The sequence below is a fragment of the Mesocricetus auratus genome, unplaced genomic scaffold (assembly GCF_017639785.1).
Source record: "Mesocricetus auratus isolate SY011 unplaced genomic scaffold, BCM_Maur_2.0 Super-Scaffold_100019, whole genome shotgun sequence".
NCBI lineage: Eukaryota > Metazoa > Chordata > Mammalia > Rodentia > Cricetidae > Mesocricetus > Mesocricetus auratus.
The window spans coordinates 5379322-5398720 of NW_024429200.1; the positions used below are offsets into that span (position 1 = coordinate 5379322).

At 39.8% G+C, this 19399-nt stretch overlaps 1 protein-coding gene across 1 annotated transcript in view; it reads right to left on the reverse strand.

The window, feature by feature from the left end:
* Positions 1–2095: 2095 nt before the first annotated feature.
* Chrm2 (cholinergic receptor muscarinic 2) overlaps positions 2096–19399 on the reverse strand; it is a 128328-nt gene continuing 111024 nt past the window's right edge. Inside the window, exon 3 of the mRNA XM_005082403.4 lies at positions 2096–7347. Within this exon, the coding sequence (XP_005082460.1) occupies positions 5907–7307 (1401 nt within the window). The 5' untranslated portion in view covers positions 7308–7347 and the 3' untranslated portion in view covers positions 2096–5906. The remainder of the gene's footprint in view (positions 7348–19399) is intronic.

Consider the following 19399-nt stretch of genomic DNA (forward strand, 5'->3'; position numbering starts at 1 on the left):
TATAGGGTAGTCATCAACCTTATCATCAAGGAGGGGCTATTAATGTAGTCTCTCCACTATTGCTTAGTTTGCCAGTTGGTGTTATCCTTGTAGATCTCAGTAGAACTCTCTAGTGTCAGCTCTCTCCTCAAGTCTATAATGACTCCATCTATTGTGGTATCTCTCACTCCTCTATGAGAGGCCAACAAGGGACCGATCCAGACCCTATGAATGTAGTATCAGTTAGGAGGCCTTAGAAATCACTGGGGCTATGTGTAGCAGAATGAACTTTGAGAGCCCAATCCAAACAGAGCAAGGCTCTCTCAGCCTAGACACATGGGGAAAGGCCTAGGTCCTGCCCTGGATGAAATGACAGACTCTGGAGATCCCCCAAGGATGGCCTCACACTCCCTTGGAAATGATATGGGAACTGGGGAGGGGCTGAGGGGACTGATGGAGGGACAAGGGAGGAGGGGGTGGAGAGGGAGCTGGGATTGACATGTGAAGCACTCATGTTCCTAATTTAAATAAAAGCATGTATTGAGGGGAAAAAAGTATTCGTTCTTAAATTCTCCAAGAAAAACTCAATTATATTCCCATTTCAAAGACTTAAGTACTGTGAGAATTTAGGTAAGTTTCTGGATGTAAGACACAGGCATAATTTGTCTTTCTTCAGAGTTTCTTAAGCGTGCATTCAGGAATTCAAAGATCAGATATTCTATAGTGTTGTTTATATGATAAACAGTTGGATTAGGTGTGATGCCTCAGGAGTCTGAAGCTAGAAATCACAGGTCCAAGGCCAGTCTGGACTACCGGAGACACCATCTCCAAACACAAACAAAAAACAAACAACAGCAAATAATCAGTCCTAAGGAATTAATTAAACAATACCAGTTGCCACATATTTAGTCTGAGATAATTGGATTTCTGCTAAGATGGGAAAAATCCTTCCTGAATGATCTTTCCCCATGTCAGTGTTTGCAGCCTTCAGCCAGGTTCAGCATCCCAAACCTAATTTATATAAAAAAAACATTTAAATTCTCGAATATGAAGTGAGCATATTTCACTGGAAAAAGATGAAGTCAATGGAATCTTGCCAGTTTTTTCCTTTGGTTATTCTATAATTGACTTTGGGGTCACTTTGGGATTCCCAGTTCCTGTGATTTAAATGTGTCATGTGGGTAAAACTGAGCTTGTTAATAGAAATCAGAGTAAATCCTGAAATACGAATGAAACTAAAATGAATTAAAATAGTCTCTACCAATGCTTGCCTTGGTGCTCACACTGTAAAAGTAACCCCGATGTGTGGTACATATATATGTTTCACATTAAAATGTAAGTCTTTCTTGAGATTGCCCAACCAGTATCCCCTTATAATAATAAACTTAAGCTATGGGCCATAGGCATGTTCTGAGGAGCATTGATAGGGATGAAGAAAGGAAAGGGATTGCTGTGAATAAAATTTAGACACTTTGAAACAAACCATCTATTTTGTAATTTCCTTGGGAAACCTGCCATTTTGTAGTTCATTAAGGTTTTCTGGCATGCGGAGAAGGGGATGCTGTGCTGTTGAAGCCACGCTGAACAAGTGGTTTCTGAAGCCTGCTGCCTGGACCATCTTTACCTTGTTTGTCAGGGGAAAAGAAAACCTTCTGAAGGTCATCCTTTTCTCCCAGTGTGATTATGTTTCATTTCACTAAAATCAGTTAATTTGGAAGAGAGTGCAAATCTTTGAGAATGGGTTGGTTGCAGCCTCATCAGGCAATCAGACAGGAGATCAACACAGCTGTGGGGCCCGGAGCAGCTGGGAAGGAAGGTTCTCTTGTCAGGCACAGGGAGAGAAATCGTGGCTGTCACATGGGTTGATACCAGGAAGATTTATTAATGTATTCCTCCAAGAGATCTCTCAAATCAGTGCCAGACACTCAATGATAAATCAGCTGAATATTAATGTGGATAGGAGTGTGGCTGCTCTTAAATCTCCTCTTCCTTTGATGAAAAATATGATTCTCTTTGAAAATGGAGCGCATTAGATCTACTCTCTTACGAAATAACATATATGCGAGAGTGCCCGTTACAACTTTGTGTATAATATATTTATTTGCATACAGAAATATGTATTTCTATTATACATTTTATTTTATTTATAGAATATATATGTATATATGAAGCATACAGCATATTACGGGAAGATATATTAAATATACACAGAGTTCATGCTACAGCGTGCACCCTTTTAAGAGAAGCCTATTGGAGAGGCATGGCATTGTATGTACATGCTGAGAATACATGTTGCACAAGTTTATCCAGCTGCGGTGCCTTGCTAATCTATTTGCAACACCAGTGTTACGGTTGTTGATAGAGATCTTATCAAATTGAGGAGGGGAGCAACTGTTGATGAACTAAATAGGAGAAAATAAAAGCTGACTGCATTGCTGAATAACTGTTGGTATCAATTTTAAATCCAGTCTCCCCTCATGCCATCTCTTCAGGATCAAAAAGCAGTGAGTGGGCCAACAGCAGAAGGATGTGGGATTCTAGATTCCATACATCAAGCCAGATGGTTTGTCTTATTCTCTGTAGATTACTATATTGGTGACCTTGCCTTAGCACTTGGGATCTGTCATCAAGCGAATGATGAATTGGTCAAGAGGCAATCAGTTCTATTCTCAAGACATGAACTGACACTTTTCATACTCTCAGTCATTTCTGTTATAATACCAATCTGGGATATTTACATTATCGCCAGGAGGAGAACAGAAAAAAAAGGCTGACAGCTACTGACATTTCCAGTGAAAGCGAAGATGAGTCATATTGTTTCTTTAAAAGACTCTTCATTAGTTTGAAAAAAAAGATGTTTCCAGTAGAATCTGATCAGACTAGAAGCAGCTATGTTCAAGACAATACTGCAGCCTCTCAACTAGCGTCTGTGGTGCTATAACAGACATTAAGATGCCACAGTGTTCCAGGTGTGTGAGAGCTGCTGGTCTTACAATGTAGGTGTGGTCTGTGCTTATGTCTGTGAATTTCAAATCCCACAGTTACTGGGGGAGTGTTTTTGATAGCTGATGAGTACATGTTGCTTTATTCCATCCTTTTTTTTTTAAATGATGGAAAAGCTCCAGAAATCCCTTAATAGAAGCCAGTATTTCTCGGTCCTGGTACCATTGCCATTTTGAGCCAAATCATTTTCTCTGGGAGGGGGTGAGGAAGTCCATCTTGTGGATTGTAACCTGTGCAGCAGCATTCAAAGCCCCTTCTCATTACATACAAATGCCTATTCCCAATTGTGACAATCAAAATGGCTCTGCATATCACTAAATGTCCATGGGATAAAAATTGCCTCTGCTTTAGAGTCATAAAAAAAGCAAAGCCAGCAACAGTGGAAACAGATCTTTGAAGACAGCCTCGCTCCAATCATGTCAATGTCCTTCCATTAACTTCTGATTCAGGTAGAGAACATTTCCATGGTATGGTGGTCTGTCTCCACACTTTTCTTGAACTTGACAGTTTTCTCTTTTAATAAAGTTGTGGCAGCTGTGGCAAATTATCAGGCACAGAAGGAATCAAGGGAAAGATACAATAGAGATACAGAGCAAGACAAAGATTGGCTCATTGTGGATTGGGCTTAAAGCAAACAGTGATAAATACTGAATCCTGGCCTCCAAATTGATGGTTCCAATGGAAGCCATGTCTGCATCACAACAGTACACAACACATTAAAAATGAAAGTCGGCCAATAGATCATTTTTCTTATAGGAAACCAAGAAGCCCATTGGAATGAAGTTCTCTCCACTCAACTAGTTGAAGAAACAACATAAAAAATGTAATCTTAAATTTCAAAATTTGCATTTTAGTAATTCTGAACTAAAGGAACTACATCAACTTATTATACACTAATGTGCTTGAACCAATGTTATATTTTATACATAGGAGTTTTTTGAGGTAAAAACAACTGATATAACTCAAATAAGAAGTTATGTTCATAAAGGATAAATACATATATCATTAGCAAATTGCTTCTTATTAATTTACAATAGCTTTGTTGCTGTTGTCATACCCCTTGTCTCCCACTTGGTGAGATGCTACTGATGTACAGCCAGCCAGAATAACCCTAATAAGTGTTAGGAATTTATACTGATCAATTCGCCATGTAACCTTCCTGGGATGGATAGCAATGGAATCAAAGCTCATCAGTGAAAAGATGAACTTTGGAAAAAGAAATTTATAACTTTGATTTCTATCCATTAGGCTTACACTTAGAAAATCTGATTGGAAGACAATAACATATAATGGGAGAAAATACATGAAGACAAAATAACTACTTAAATGTGGATTGATATAATTCTGTATTTATTTAGTCTATCAAGGATGGATTTCCTACACAGACATGGTCTGTTTAATACTATCATTCAGTAATCATTTCTGTGATAGCTATCTATGGTCAGATTAGACTGAAAAATAATGGCATGACAAAAAACACATAAACTCTCTCATCAGGTTCTATGGGCATATTTTGCCTCTGTTTGGTTATCCTCTATATTTATGGTACAAAGATTAATATAGCTCTCCTGATTACAGAATTTTTAAGTAATATAATCTTACACAGATTTGAAGACAATTTGAAGAGCATGGAACATTTAATATTAGTAAATGTTTTTGCATGACCCTTTTCTCCACCCCTGTGTCTTAGTGTGATTATAGAAAACATCATTTGAGTATAATTTGAAAATCATCTGCTAATAGACATGGCATATAAGGTCTTTTCTCTTGGGACTAACACAGTAAACTAATCTTGTTTAAGATTCCAAATGAGCGAAGCAGCATTGCCTTCCTGCTGACAAAGTCAGGAATTTACATTGTACACTTTAAAATGGTCAGGTACATGGGTCAGGTAGGTTTGGGTTCAAACATATGCCCTTCTGACACTCTGTCTTCTCATCTCAAACTTCATCTGGCCTCGGTGAACCTTCCCCAACTTGAGTGACCATTTCCTAAAGTGATTAAAATTCAATTTTAAATGACTTTGGTTTCCCAAGTATATTTGTGTCTTAGGCAGACTAGTCTGTTAAAAAGGGTGAGTTCTGAAGAAAATCAGATGGGTGAAAATATTCCATACAAAGGAACCCAAGTGAGTGAAATCCTTAAAGGTTTCTACACCCTCAAAAATGCAACGACACAGTGGGAAGAGGCCAAGTGACCATTTCTTTGTGTAGTTGTCTCTGGCCAGATTTACGAGAAGTCCTACAGGTACTATCCACACACAATATAAAACCAGAAACTACAAAAATAGTAGAAAAAATAGTATGGCCTAGTTGGGTGGTTTTTGTTATTTTGCTTTCTTGCTTTTCATGTTGGGAAAGAAGAAGAGAGAAGAAAAAACAGTGATTACACTGAAATCCTTCAAAGAGCACAGCATAGCCTAGAAGACGCTCAGTACTCTGCAGATCATCTCTGCCTTCTATCTGATTTTCCTTCTTTATATGACTCAGTGTTAGGTCTGCTTCTTTATGGTTAGGTCTCTGTGTTAGCATACAATGTAGCATTTCTTCCTCATGTAGACACATGGGACAACAGAAAAAACAACAAACAAGGTTTCTCTTCTTGTGCAGAGACATGAACTTGCAGATTCGAAGCCCTTCTTCAAGAGAGTAGGAGACAGCACAGATTGTTTCCTAGATCCACAATTTCATCCCGTCTCTTTCATTGACTCCTATCTGGACAACATCTATAAGGTAAGAGCCCTGTATTTAGTTTTCAAACTGGAGCATGGGCATGGTAAGAATGTTATTCTAGAGCTCCTTAACTGCACATTTGTAGCAAGACTGGAAAGTGCAATGGCAGAGCACTATAAACAGACAGCTGTCTTGTCTCTGTTCTTCTTCCCAAGCCCTACTCGACCACTTTTCTTCTTTTGTAGAGGTCTTTTACCTTGTAGCGCCTATATTCTTGTAGTGACACATAAGGAGGTGTTTAAAAGTCTTTTTGAAGGTGGCATTGCAAAGTGCGTAGCAGGCAGGGTTGATGGTGCTATTGATGTAACAGAGCCAGTAGCCGATTGTCCACACTGTATTGGGGATGCAGGGTGCACAGAAGGTATTGATGAGCACCATGACATTGTACGGTGCCCAGGTGATGATGAAAGCCAGCAGGATAGCCAAGATTGTCCTGGTCACCTTCTTTTCCCGGGATGGCGGAGGCTTCTTTTTGGCAGGCTGCTTGGTCATCTTCACAATCTTGCGTGCTACAATGTTCTGCTTTTCATCCCCATTTTGACCCGATGACCCAACTAGTTCTACTGTGGTACTCGTTGGGGTGCATGAGTCACCTTTTTGGGTCTTGGTGACAATTTTGATGCATGTTTGCTTAGAGTTGTCATCTTTAGAATGGCCCAGGGAAGTAGAAACTGTGTTTTCATCCTGGGTTATTTCATCATCTCTCATATTGGAGGCGACAGCACTGACTGAGGTGGAGTCATTCGAGCTCTCCTTCTCTTCCCCCTGAACACAGTTTTCAGTCACGCCATCCCGGGGAGCCTTGCCGTTCTGGATTTTGTTGTGCTCCAGGCCACCATCACCACCTGAAGTGTTGTTGTTGTTTGGCTTTACAATTCTTCCCTGCACTAGACTTGGAGATACTGGATCTTGGTGGGCCACCGGTTCCTTCTTTTCCTTCTTTATCCTACTCTTACTTGCCCGGGATATGTGCCAATACAACACAGTCATGATGATGACCGGCAGATAGAAGGCTGCAATGGCAGTGCCAAAGGTGACAGCAGCATTGGAAAAGAACTGAATGTAGCACTCCCCCTCCTTTACAGTTCTCACCCCTACAATGAACTGCCAGAAGAGAATGGCTGGAGCCCAGAGGATGAAGGAAAGGACCCAGGCAGCTGCAATCATCATGCCCGCCATTTTTGTGGTCCGCTTAACTGGGTAGGTCAGGGGTTTTGTGACACAGAAGTACCTGTCAAAGCTGATGATGAGCAAATTCATAACAGAGGCATTGCTGACTACATAGTCCAAGGCTAGCCACAGGTCACATACTACAGGTCCCAAAGGCCAGTAACCAATCACAGTGTAGAGGGTATACAAGTTCATGGAGAAAACACCTATGATGAGGTCAGCACAGGCAAGGCTGAACAAGAAGTAATTGTTGACTGTCTGAAGGTGGCGGTTGACTTTAATGGAAACCATGACAAGGATGTTTCCAATGATGGTCACCAGACTGAGGGATCCAGCCACAAGGACAATAAATACCACTTCAAATGTCTTGTAAGGACTGCTAATAGCCAAGCCATTATTAGATGAGTTTGTTGAGTTATTCATTTTGTGTTCAGTAGCCACGCCTCCAAACAAACATTTAAACCTGCAGGGAAATAGAATAAAATTAACAAATGTAATATAAACATTGCTTCAGTACACAACAGATTACTTTATTTTGAAATTTTCCCTAATCATTCTACAGTAGCCTGAATATTTACTATATCCTGTCTGACCCACTTAAAAGGCAAAGACTTTACATGGAAGATTGAAAATGTTCTTAATGGTTGGCATTTTGTTTAAGATCCAATAATGTCATAAGTGACTTGATATACAAATATGAGTATCTGTCTATCTACCTATTTGTTTACATCACCAAATTCTTATGAGTTGAGCCGACTAAACCAAATTTACACTTAAGACTTTCCAAAACAACCAGAAATTTCTGGCTTTGAAATAAAAACTAATAAACCATCAAGAGATAAAATGTTGGGACAGAACATAAAACTGCACGTGTAACTTCTGTAGTCAATAACACCTTTCCGTCTGGCAGCTTGAGCCTTTTCCTTATTAATATTGATGATGGTGATGATAAAAGGACAGTATATTATCCAGTGCACCCAACCAAAGTAAATTTGTTTTTCTCATGATGTTTTAAAATTGTAATCATCTTCAATTAGTACTAAAATCTCAAAAATCCCATACCTTGTAAAATAATCATCTCTTACTATTGATATTGTACCAATTTCCCAAATGTTTTCTTTGTTTCAAGCCACTGTTAAGTCTGTTGTTTAACTAGTCTTTGACAAACCTTCCATTATGCTGAAGAGAAAGCTATGACCCATAAGGTTTTAGAAAGTAATGCAGTGTCACCTATCAAGTCAGTGATAGGCATACTACATTATTTTCAGTTTTTCTTGTTTACAAATTATAAAAGAAAATGAAGTTTTCTGTCTCTCAAATGTGTGTTTCCCCAGTAAGTATTAAGAGCTACAGAAAGTCTTTACTATATATTGTATCATTTATTCCAAGCTCTGAGAAACGATGTTTCACACAGTTCAATATTGATGCAGTTGAGGGTGTCATGGCTTGCTTTTATCTTATGTGTTGTTAACTTTACTGGTTGATGAGTCATGAGGCAGTCTGTCCTTCAGAATTCTATGCGTTAATATCCCACCTCCTGGGAGCTGAGAGCAAGTTGCTCAGACATTGAGCCCATTTCCATTTCCCCCCTTCAGTCCGATTTTCCTTTGAGCTCAGACATTGTGAGTCAGTGTGGGTAACCCTCCTTCCTTGCCAACTCCTGAATCTCCCTGTGGCAGCAGTTGCAGTGGGGATGGCCACACGAAAGCCCTCCTTCTCTCTGTTCCAGATGTCTTCTGAAAGACTGGTGTGAGCGGGTCCTCAAATGGTGTCAGAGGCTGTGGGTGTGGAAGTAAAGAGGGAATGGGAACCCAAAGAAAATAGGGCATGTTCTGGTCCACTAGGTATTTCTAATCTAGGAGAGACAGGGACTGCTGAAGAGGCTCACCGGGTACCTACCAAAAAGGATAGATGTGAGGCCAGGTGCCAAGGCATAAATGATCTTGGAAGAAGGTTGGCCAGAATGGAGAGAAATAAATATAGTCGGTTCCTTGGTACATCTTCCGTAAATATCCTTGGCTCATCTCCCTCTCCCTTTGTTTCCTTCCTCTCATTCACGCTGCCTGACTCTTTTTCCTTTCGTTTTTCCACGTTATGTAACATCACATTTTTCTTGGAGAAGTGTGGTTTAGTGATGTGGGGCCACTGCTCTAGGACTTTGAACTTGAGAACCCAAAAGTTCAGAAAGACAAAAGAAGACTCACACACACTTTCCCACACTGGATTGGCATGTTATTTAAAATATAATGCCTCAAACGTGTTCTCTAAGAAGTGAGAATTTTTCCCATTTGAGAAACTGTAGCACAAAATGGCAGACTCTGCTAGATACGCATTATATAAAAATGGATTAAAAACCCGTGCCAAACTTTGTTGACTTCTAATGGGAGGCAGTAGATGTGAGGAGCAGTGGCCTGCAGGTGGGCTGGGGAACAGGCGAGTGGAGGGGACAGGAGGAGAGTTGGGAGGGAGAACTGTGGTTGGAATGTAAAAGGAAATTTAAAGGAAATTTTTAAAAGCCATGATGAAGACATACCACGTTTTCAAGTTGCTGTACCTTTAAGATCTATGCATATTTTGTACACTGTGATAGAAAAAAAAAGCAAAAGCAGATGCCAGAGGAGTGAAAGTGGCTGAAACAGCATTCTGCTCCTCACGTCAGTACGCATAGAATTCATGAATTCTTGCAATATGAAAACCATGAGGATTATGCCCAAGCTTGCTTCAGGGTAAACCTGATTGCTGTTTTGGCTGACTGTCAACTGTAATATGCTATTCTTAGTGATTCTGGGACAAGCTTCCAGTCCATGTCAGTCACGCTATCTTTTCCCTTCTTCAAACACATTGTAAACACCATTTACCTCGGGAAAATGTCATGACTAACTGGGAAAGAGTGGCAGCCATGGTCTTCCTAGGGGCCTAGCTTTCCCGCTTCACACAGGTCATGTTTAGTTATTATTCACACACAGTCTTCTCTCTGCAAAAGACAACAGTGGTCTGGACGTATATAAGCACAATGAAGTGAGGGAATGGTCAGGCTTTTAGCTTTTGAAAAGCCCGTCTCATGTGGATAAGCACATTGACTTCTATCCTCTTCTGCACTGAATTCAACACATCTCTGAGACAGGTGGTGGGGCGGTCACAGTTTTACAATATTTTTCTCTTTTTTAAGAAAATGCAACTCATTTATAGAAAAATGCATGGGCCTAAGGCCTAAAGCTAAGCATGAAATATGTACTTTACTGTGTAGTCCAGATCAAACGTCTGATCAGAGGAAACCCTGTGTCTAAAGGTGGCTATGCCCCCTCCAGGAAGAACAGAGGAGGAAATGAACCAGTGGGAAGTTGCCTGAGATGTCACAGCTGTCTCTGTGTCTTCCTCTCTGCCTTAAGAAGCTGGAGCTGCATAGCTGGCTTTTAAAATTTTGATTTTGTAGCTTTTTTCCCCCCTTAAGTTGGCAGGTTGCTGGTTTAATAATACTAAATTAGTTAATTCATTCCTTTGAATTAAAAAATGCAAATCAAATTTGCAGAGGAATTGAGGCTCGTTATAAGCCTGATAGAAAATTCTAGAATGAAAGCTGTTTGTTCTCAAGAAGCTGAGCAATTCCAAACAGCACTCCCTTTAGTGAGAATTTTCCAGGGTGTACATGCCTTCTATTGGGAGATGAGACAGAGCATGTGTCAGTATACAGCTCTGGGTTGTAGGTCAAAGACATGAATATTGGGAGACAAGAGGGAATTCCATTTAGGAGTAGCATAAAGTTCTTTATGTTCCTCTTGAAGGGTAGACCATGGCAAGGTAAGGGAAAGGATAAATGGTATCAGAAATTGTGCACAGAATAAGTGGTGCACACACGTGAAATTCCCTGTTAGTATAATGGAAAGCTTGGACAGAACAATTTGCAAAACTGCATAGACAGTAAGACACTCAATTGTACATAGGTATATATTTATTATAAGTGTATTTAAGGGTACGTGGTTTAGGAACAGAAGGGTAGCCTTACTCATCAATGTCACATATAACTCTTTCCATAACAATGTACATTTCTGTGAAAATTCCAAATGAGTAGTTTCTGTTTTATAGAGGTGACTTTAATGGTTATTGCCATTTGAATCACAGGAGTGTACAACAAAGAGTCATTATCATCCCTCTAGAATGTAGCTATGTGGAGCCCAGATAAATGAAGATCCAAACTTTGGATCTTCCAACTTTTCAATGACACAAATGACACCTGCCTCATAGCCTTATGATTCATACCAGAGTCAATGGGGCTATAAAAATAAAATAGTAATGAAGTATACAAAGTAATGGGCAGCAACTATTTTTATTGTTTCCAATTGAAACTCGAAATGATTGTTTCCCCAGAGCCTGATTGCAGCCTATTTCTAGAACTCAGCGAAATGACCACAGTGTTATCTCACAAGAATTTGAAACCCAAGAGCATTGAGAAGATTAAAGTTTTTACTAAATGATCGAAGGGCAATTCAGATGAAGGAACATAAAAAGATGCATTGAGTCAGCAAAGATTTGTGTATCTAAAGCACTAATTTAGAGTCCCAATAGAAAGCAACTTGGTCAGAAAGAATGAAGAAGTTTGTTTTTGAAACCAGAGGAAGCAACTCTCTTAAGTGCTTGGAATAAAACCTTTTCTTGTTGATGATGCTGGGGGAATTACATGGTCACTAAACGTATGTAATCTAGTATATCATCCCACATTGCTCCATCCGTTTCTTCTCTGGTGTTCTCCCCTTTCCTTTCAACTTAGTTAAAAACATTTAAATATGTGCTTTTCTGGCTTGTTTTATTTATTTTTTTCAGTGCTGAGGATTGAAGGCAGGGCCCTGCACATCGTAAGCCACTGGTCCATTGAGCTGGACTCCCAGCCCCTTCACCTCCAGTGTCTCCAAACAGTCTTTGACATCTTGTCCTTCTTGAAACCTGAGCTTTGTACTAATAAGTACAAAGCCTTAACCTTCACCTAACTCTAAGAGACGAGGTTTGTGTTGACTGAACCCAATATGAAAGCTATGACAGAAATGACACTTGTCTTCTTGAACTGTACCATCTGGGCTTGGAAATAGGCCAAGTAGAATTTATTTGCCTTCATCTCCACCATGTCATGTAGTAAATGGTTTCTAAAATTTGAGCATTTTATGCAGGGAATAATTATGCATGCCTCCAATTCCATCGTACAGGACGCAAAGGCAAGCAGGTGTCTGTGATTTCAAGGTCAGCCTGGTCAACATAGGGAGTTCTATGCCATCCAGAGTTACATAGTGAGACTCTGTCTTCCAAAAAAAAAACAAAGCAAAAATAAATTTTGAGTAGTTCACATTTAGGCATTGAAGTACAATTTGCATTCATAAGCAATGCGTGATGAGGAAAGATCTTCCAATATATAATTCGAAAATGGGTGGGAGCAAATTCTCAAGCTTGATAGAAAGCAAATGTTTGGGAGCATCAGTGTATTACCAGGTTTAGCATGAGTTTTCTGCTGAGATGAGATGGGAGTGTGCACACCTAGACCTTTTAAAACGTTAGCACATAGGTTTACAATTGTTCAGCCTGTGGCACATCTCAAGGAGATAGGAAATAAGCTAGGAGATTTTGCCCCTGAATCTTCACCCAACCACTGTGTGTAAGCATACATGGGCACACATATGTTGAGTAATTGCTGAGTAGGGAAAGATTGTGACACTTATGAGAGGGAAACAAAACACTTTTCCTGTTATTATAAAAGCTATAGGATAGGAAAGTCTCCAAGGAAGAACCAGTCAACATTACAACGTACTATAGAAAGGGAACTTCCAGGCCACACAGCTGGCCTTCCTTCCATAGGCAACATCCAGACATGGAGAATGCTGTGGGTGTACTGTGCCTTTCCTATCAGGGAGGACAGTAGAAAAAGTCCTGGTTGTCTAGCTCTGGGAGGTGCCAGCAAAAGGCTGGTTTCTCATTTTGTAAGGGTGACACAATTCTTCTTCTGGTAACTTCTATTTATAGATGTCTTTGTGGGTGTGGTAGTTAGAGCGTTAGCTTAGCAAAACCTAACACAGAAGCCCATCTCTTTTCTTTGCTGGGCATTGTGAACTGCTGAAACCCTTTTCATATCGAATTGAGCTAATAAGTAGAGAAAATAAAATGTATATATAGTTCACAACTTTTATGGGAACATAATACAGAAGTCTCAGACACTATGATTACATTGATTATAATTTAACAGGTGCTTCTAATAAACAAGTACAGAATAGCAGAAAGAAACAACATCAAGGAGCCAAGTGTGTACTCTTCATTGCTCCTAAAATTTGAGAAAACAATTTGATTTTTGTTTTTTATGAGTTAATTTAATATCTTATTATCTTAATTGCTTCCACTCAATATAGGATCCAAAAAGAACCTCACTCTTATGTCAACCATCTGGGTTTTATCATATAAAATTAATAACTAACATCTTCTCCATCAAGAGGTCTGAAGGCTATGACAATGAACAGCTTTTGAAAATTAGGACTGTGGATCCATGGAAGACTATTTGACAATGGTAAACTTCTATTTTATTTCAAAGCAGCATTCTCTTTAGAGGAACTATTCTTCCTAAGGGAGAAAGAAAGCAATTAGGCCCTCACAGATTTATATCCAAACCCAATACTAGAAGCTGTCTCTGACCACACCACCAGTGAAGAATTACTCTTCCTCCCCTAGCAGCTGTCAACTATTAAATAAGAAAACACCCAAATTTTCACTCCATGTGAAATTATGAGGTTCAGAGCATGAGTTGTGAACATGCATACATTCACTTGGAAGTCACACTTAACATATATTATTGTAGGTGCTGTTTTCAACGAAACAACTTTTTAAAAACATTTCACTTAGCAGTTTTTCTACTAGAAAGAAACCATTTTGGACCAAACAATGTGAAGAATATCCACCCTAATGACATTGGTATTGGAGGAGATGGGGTAGCCTTGGGATTTTTTTATTCATAATTTCTCTAGACAATTCCAGTTCCTTTATTCAAGACAATGTCTTCAATGTCCATTCATTCTTTGCCCTATCTTTTAGCTTATGGGGCATGTATGGAATGCCACTGATTTTTTTATCATTTTTTATTTTAATTTTAAATAGCTTGTTTTACATGTCAATCCCAGTTCCCTCTGCCTCCCCTCTTCCCGCACTCCCCTTCCCCCCTCCCTCCCACCCTATTGCCAAATCCTTCCACATAGGGGATATCTAGAGTCTGTCATTTTACTCTTGGTAGGGTCAAGGCACTCCCCTAAGAGTCCAGGCTGAGAGAGCATCTCTCTTTGTGCTATAGGCACATGAAGACAGTTTGTATACCAGGGATAGACACTGATCCACAGCTCAGGGCCCCATAGGTTGCCCAGGCCTTCTCACTGACACTCACATTTGGGGGGTCCAGATCAGTCCCATGCTGGCCTCCCCACTGTCGGTCTGGGGTCCAAGAGCACTTCCCTGTTCAGATCAGCTGTCTCTGCTGGTTTTGCCAGCCCATTCTTTGCCAATTTGCTCATCACTCCTCTCTCTCTGTCACTGGGTTCCTTGGGTTCAGTTCAGTGCTTAGTTGTGTGTTTGCCTCTGCTTCCATCAGTCACAGGATGAAGGCTCCCGGATGGTTATAGACATCAAGTTCATTATCAGGAATGGGCATTCGAGGTGGTTCCTCCACTATTGCTTAGCTTGCCAATTGATCACTCGAGGTCACTCTGGTGCCTGATCTGTCTTCGATCCTATGATTCCCTCTTCCCCCTATTCTACCCCCACCCCCTCAACTTCCTGTTCCCCCATGACCAACTCCCTTCCTCTTTACCCCTCTATTCTTCCCAGGTCCCACTCCCCCCACCCTCGCCATGTTCCCCATCCATTCAGAGGATCTTGTCTCCATCCTCTTCTCTTGGGTACTATGCATATATGCATATCTTTTAGGTTCTTTCCTGTTTCCCAGACTCTCTATCTGTGGAAGTGCAGACTGGCACTATCCTGATCCATATCTAAAATCCATATATGAGTGAGTACATACCATGTTTGTCTTTTTGCGACTGGGTTACCTCACTCAGGATGGTTTCTTCCAGTGCTATCCATTTCCCTGCGAATTTCAAGATTCCATTGTTTTTTTCTGCTGAGTAATACTCCATTGTGTAAATGTACCACATTTTCTCTATCCACTCTTCAGTTGAGGGGCATCTAGGTTGCTTCCAGGTTCTGGCTATTACAAACAATGCTGCTATGAACATAGTGGAGCAGATGCCCTTGTTGTATGAACCTGCCTCATTTGGATAAATGCCTAAGAGTGGAATTGCTGGGTCTAGTGGTAGATTAATTCCCATTTTCCTGAGGAATCTCCATACTGATTTCCAAAGAGGCTGTATGAGTCGGCATTCCCACCAGCAGTGGAGGAGTGTTCCTCTCTCTCCACATCCTCTCCAGCATAAATTGTCTTCGGTGTTTTTGATTCTAGCCATTCTGACAGGAGTAAGATGGTATCTCAGAGTTGTTTTGATTTGCATTTCCCTGATGGCTAAGGATGTTGAGCACTTTCTTAAGTGTCTCTTGGCCATTTTAGCCTCCTCTACTGAGAATTCTCTATTTAGCTCTGTACCCCACCTTTCAAGTGGATCCTTTGGTGTTTTGGAGACTTGTTTCTTGAGTTCTTTGTAAATTTTGGAGATTAGCCCTCTGTCAGATGTAGGGTTAGTGAATATCTTTTCCCATTCTGTGGCCTGCCTTTTTGTCTTTTTGACTGTGTCCTTTGCCTTACAGAAGCTTTTTAGTTTCAGAAGGTCCCATTTGTTAATTGTTGATCTCAGTGCCTGTGCCACTGGTGTTATGTTTAGGAAGTGGTCTCCTGTACCAACTCGTTGAAGAGTATCTCCCACTTTCTCTTCTAAAAGTTTCAGTGTGGCTGGATGTATGTTGAGATCTTTGATCCATTTGGACTTAAGTTTTGTACAAGGCGATAAACATGGATCTATCTGCAGTCTTCTGCATACCAGTACCCAGTTATGCCAGCACCATTTGTTGAAGATGCTTTCTTTTTCCACTGTACAGTTTTAGCTTCTTTGTCAAAAATCAGGTGTTCATAGGTGTGTGGGTTAAAATTAGGGTTTTCGATTCGGTTCCATTGGTCTACCTGCCTATTTTTGTGCCAATACCAAGCTGTTTTCAGGACTATAGCTCTATAATAGAGCTTGAAGTCAGGTATGGTGATGCCTCCTGAAGTTCCTTTATTGTATAGGGATGTTTTGGCTATCCTGGGCCTTTTGTTTTTCCATATAAAGTTGATTAATGTTCTTTCCAGGTCCTTGAAGAATTGTGATGGAATTTTGATAGGGATTGCATTGAATCTATAGACTGCTTTTGGCAAGATTGCCATTTTTATTATGTTGATCCTACCAATCCAAGAGCATGGGAGATCTTTCCATTTTCTGGTATCTTCTTTGATTTCTTTCTTCAAAGACACAAAGTTCTTGATATACAGGTCTTTCACTGATTTTTTCAAGCCACTCCACAGACTCTGTTGTCTAATCGACGCCATCATGACATTGTTCCACCATCGCTGTAAGAAACCTAACTTTATGATATAATGCTTTCAAAACATTAAATGGCAACATCCCAAGGACAAGAGGAATAGCCTCATGATCCTAGAGCCCAGAAACTTTAACTAGATTGCAGCTGTGTTCCAACAGAAGAGAAGGGATACCAACTTCGCACTGATGGTTATTTTGGACCAAGAGTCCCCATGAGCAGCTATACTGTGCCCAAAGACAGTGCCTATCTTAACCTTAGTCTTGAATGGTTCATGGATGGCCAGTAAAAAGGGAGTGTTTATTCAAATGCTATTTTGAAAAATTCAATGATAGATCATCTCTCTTTTTAGCCCATTGACAATTGTATAGGTTTATACAATGAAATACAATTATATCCATACAACCCTTTGTTCTTCTAACTCCTCTCAGACTCAATCCACACATCTACTTTTCTTTCTCACCCTTTCTTTCTTTATTTCCTTCTTTCTTTCCTTCTTCCTTCCTTCCTTCCTTCCTTTCCCATTTTATCTACTCATTTATTTATAAATCACTAGGTCTTCTTCGTGTTGCCTGTTTGTACAAAGGTTTCAGACTGTCAGTTGAAGCTTAGGAAACCTATCAGTGGCCACAAACTTTGAGAAAAATGATTCTCCTTCCCCCAGTTCTTCAGCTGGTGGGTGTGCATCCTAAGAGCTTCTCCCATTTTTGCTGAAATTTAGGTTGACTTGGTCTTGTGTAAGGCTAGATACTCTTTTTCCGTCTGTTCTTTATGCTAAAACATCCCTGGCTCTGTATCTGTATTTAGGGACCTAACTTATGAGCAGCCTGCCTCTGGCTTTTCCCCTGTTTGGTTGCTTTCAAAGCCCATCATAAAGCTGAAAGTTGACAGTTTGATCTGCTTTACTCAGTGGTTTCCTTTTATTCTTTTAGATGCCATTAGTTAAATGAAAGCTGACCTCTTTAAACAAGATCTAAACTAGTAAGTCACAGTGAGTGGTCCATATCTAAATGGAGAAGCAGCTAGCTACATTATAGAAGTACTGCAAACATGCACAGTGTGGGGTAGGGACAGTGAGATCTGTTACGATGGTTGTCACAATATCCAGTACATCCTAAAATCATCAAACCATGAATGAAAAATAAAGATTTTACAGTCACTGAACTAGCTGGCTCTTTTATTTTTTCTATGAATTGCACAAACCTTCTGAAAATAAACCCTGAAGCAGTTACTTTACAAGACTCAATGGATTTACAGAACCTGAACAACATTTTCATATGCTGAGGTTCAATGATTTGGAAAATTATGAATTGCCTTCAGTAAAATACAAATATATGAAGCTGAGATTTTAAAAAAATCATCAGAGGGGTCTCTGATTATATAGATTGTAGTATGTGAGATTGGAATGAATTTTTTTATTTAAATTAGCAATAAGCTTGTTTCACCTGTCAATCCCAGCTCCCTCTAGAATGAATTTTTAAAAATTAAAATGACCAGAAATCATCCTGCTTTGCCTTCAAAGTTAAGCAAAGCTGCAAAATTGAATTTAAAGTAGGGAAATTTAAGGGAAACCTTTACAAAAATCTTTACCAAGACCCTGGGGACAGTTCACAGCAACTGGATAAATAAATATATTAAATCAAATGAAAACATTTGGCTTAGGTGCTTTATAAAACATAGATTAGATTTATGAAAAATCTGAAAATCTGAGTGAGACTCAAGACTTAGATATTGACTGTGACTAGCTCAGGAGTAGAAGTATGAAGAGAGCTATTTCTCAGTTTTCAATATTGTCACCGTGTGGTAGGTCTGTTTAAGATGTTTTCATAGTCTTCTTTTGTTATTATTAAGCCCATTCCAAATAGAGGGATGCTCTCTCAGCCTGGACACATGGGGAACGGCCTAGGACCTGCCCTGGATGAAATGACAGACTGTAGAGATCCCCCAAGGAGGGACTCACCCTCCCTGGGGAATGATGTGGGGATTGGTTGGGGGCTTGGGGAGTTGGTGGAGGAGCAAGGGAGGAAGGGTAGGAGAGGGAGCTGGGATTGACATGTGAAGCATTCGTGTTTCTAATTTAAATAAAAACATATATTGAGAAAAAATAAATAGTTTATTACTGATTTTCTTAAACTGTGATGAATTCCATAACTCAGGTTTACTCATTCTAATTAAGAGAACGTTTCATGAAGTCATAATCTTTCATATTCAGATAATCCCCTTTTATTATCCAACTTTGTACAACTGTATTGTTGACTGGTAATTGATTCTGTTCACTCATGTTACCCATAAATGGATCCCTCCTTGTCTGATCACTCCAACATAAACATTGGGTTGTCAGCTAGACTACCTGTTGGTATGTTGTCCTAAATAAGACCAACGGATTACTTCTGTTTGACCATCAATACATTCCCGAAGAGTAATGGATCCTGAGCAACTTTATTAAGGATGACAAATCATTTCCATGTTTAGGCCATACAATGAAAAGGAAATAAACGCTCAAAGGGGAGATGATAGGTAATCAATAGCTTTCAGAGGCCACTGTAATTGCTGGGTTAAATAAGCATATGCAGTGGGATAAGACTCACTTTCAAATGACCAGATTATTGACTTGAGGATTTTCCTTTAAAGTCAGAACTTGTTACTGCTGGATAAATGCAGCAGAGTGGAATCCAGGACACCTCCCTGTTGCCTTTCATTTCATATAAGGCATTCACTATCTGTCTTATCTACCTGGTGATTGTGTCCTGTTTGCCTCTCATATTGGGATGCTCTCTCCCTCTCTCACTTTCTCTCTGTCTGTCTCTGTCTCTCTCTGTCTGTCTCTGTCTCTGTGGTGTTTTCAAGCATGTCTTTTCTCCTTTCAATTTAAGACCCTGGGGACACTAATCTAGGAAAGGGTTTTTTTAATTGCATCAAAATAAAAATAAAATGCTTAGTTCTTCAAGATGTTTTCTTCTTCAAGAATTCAATGA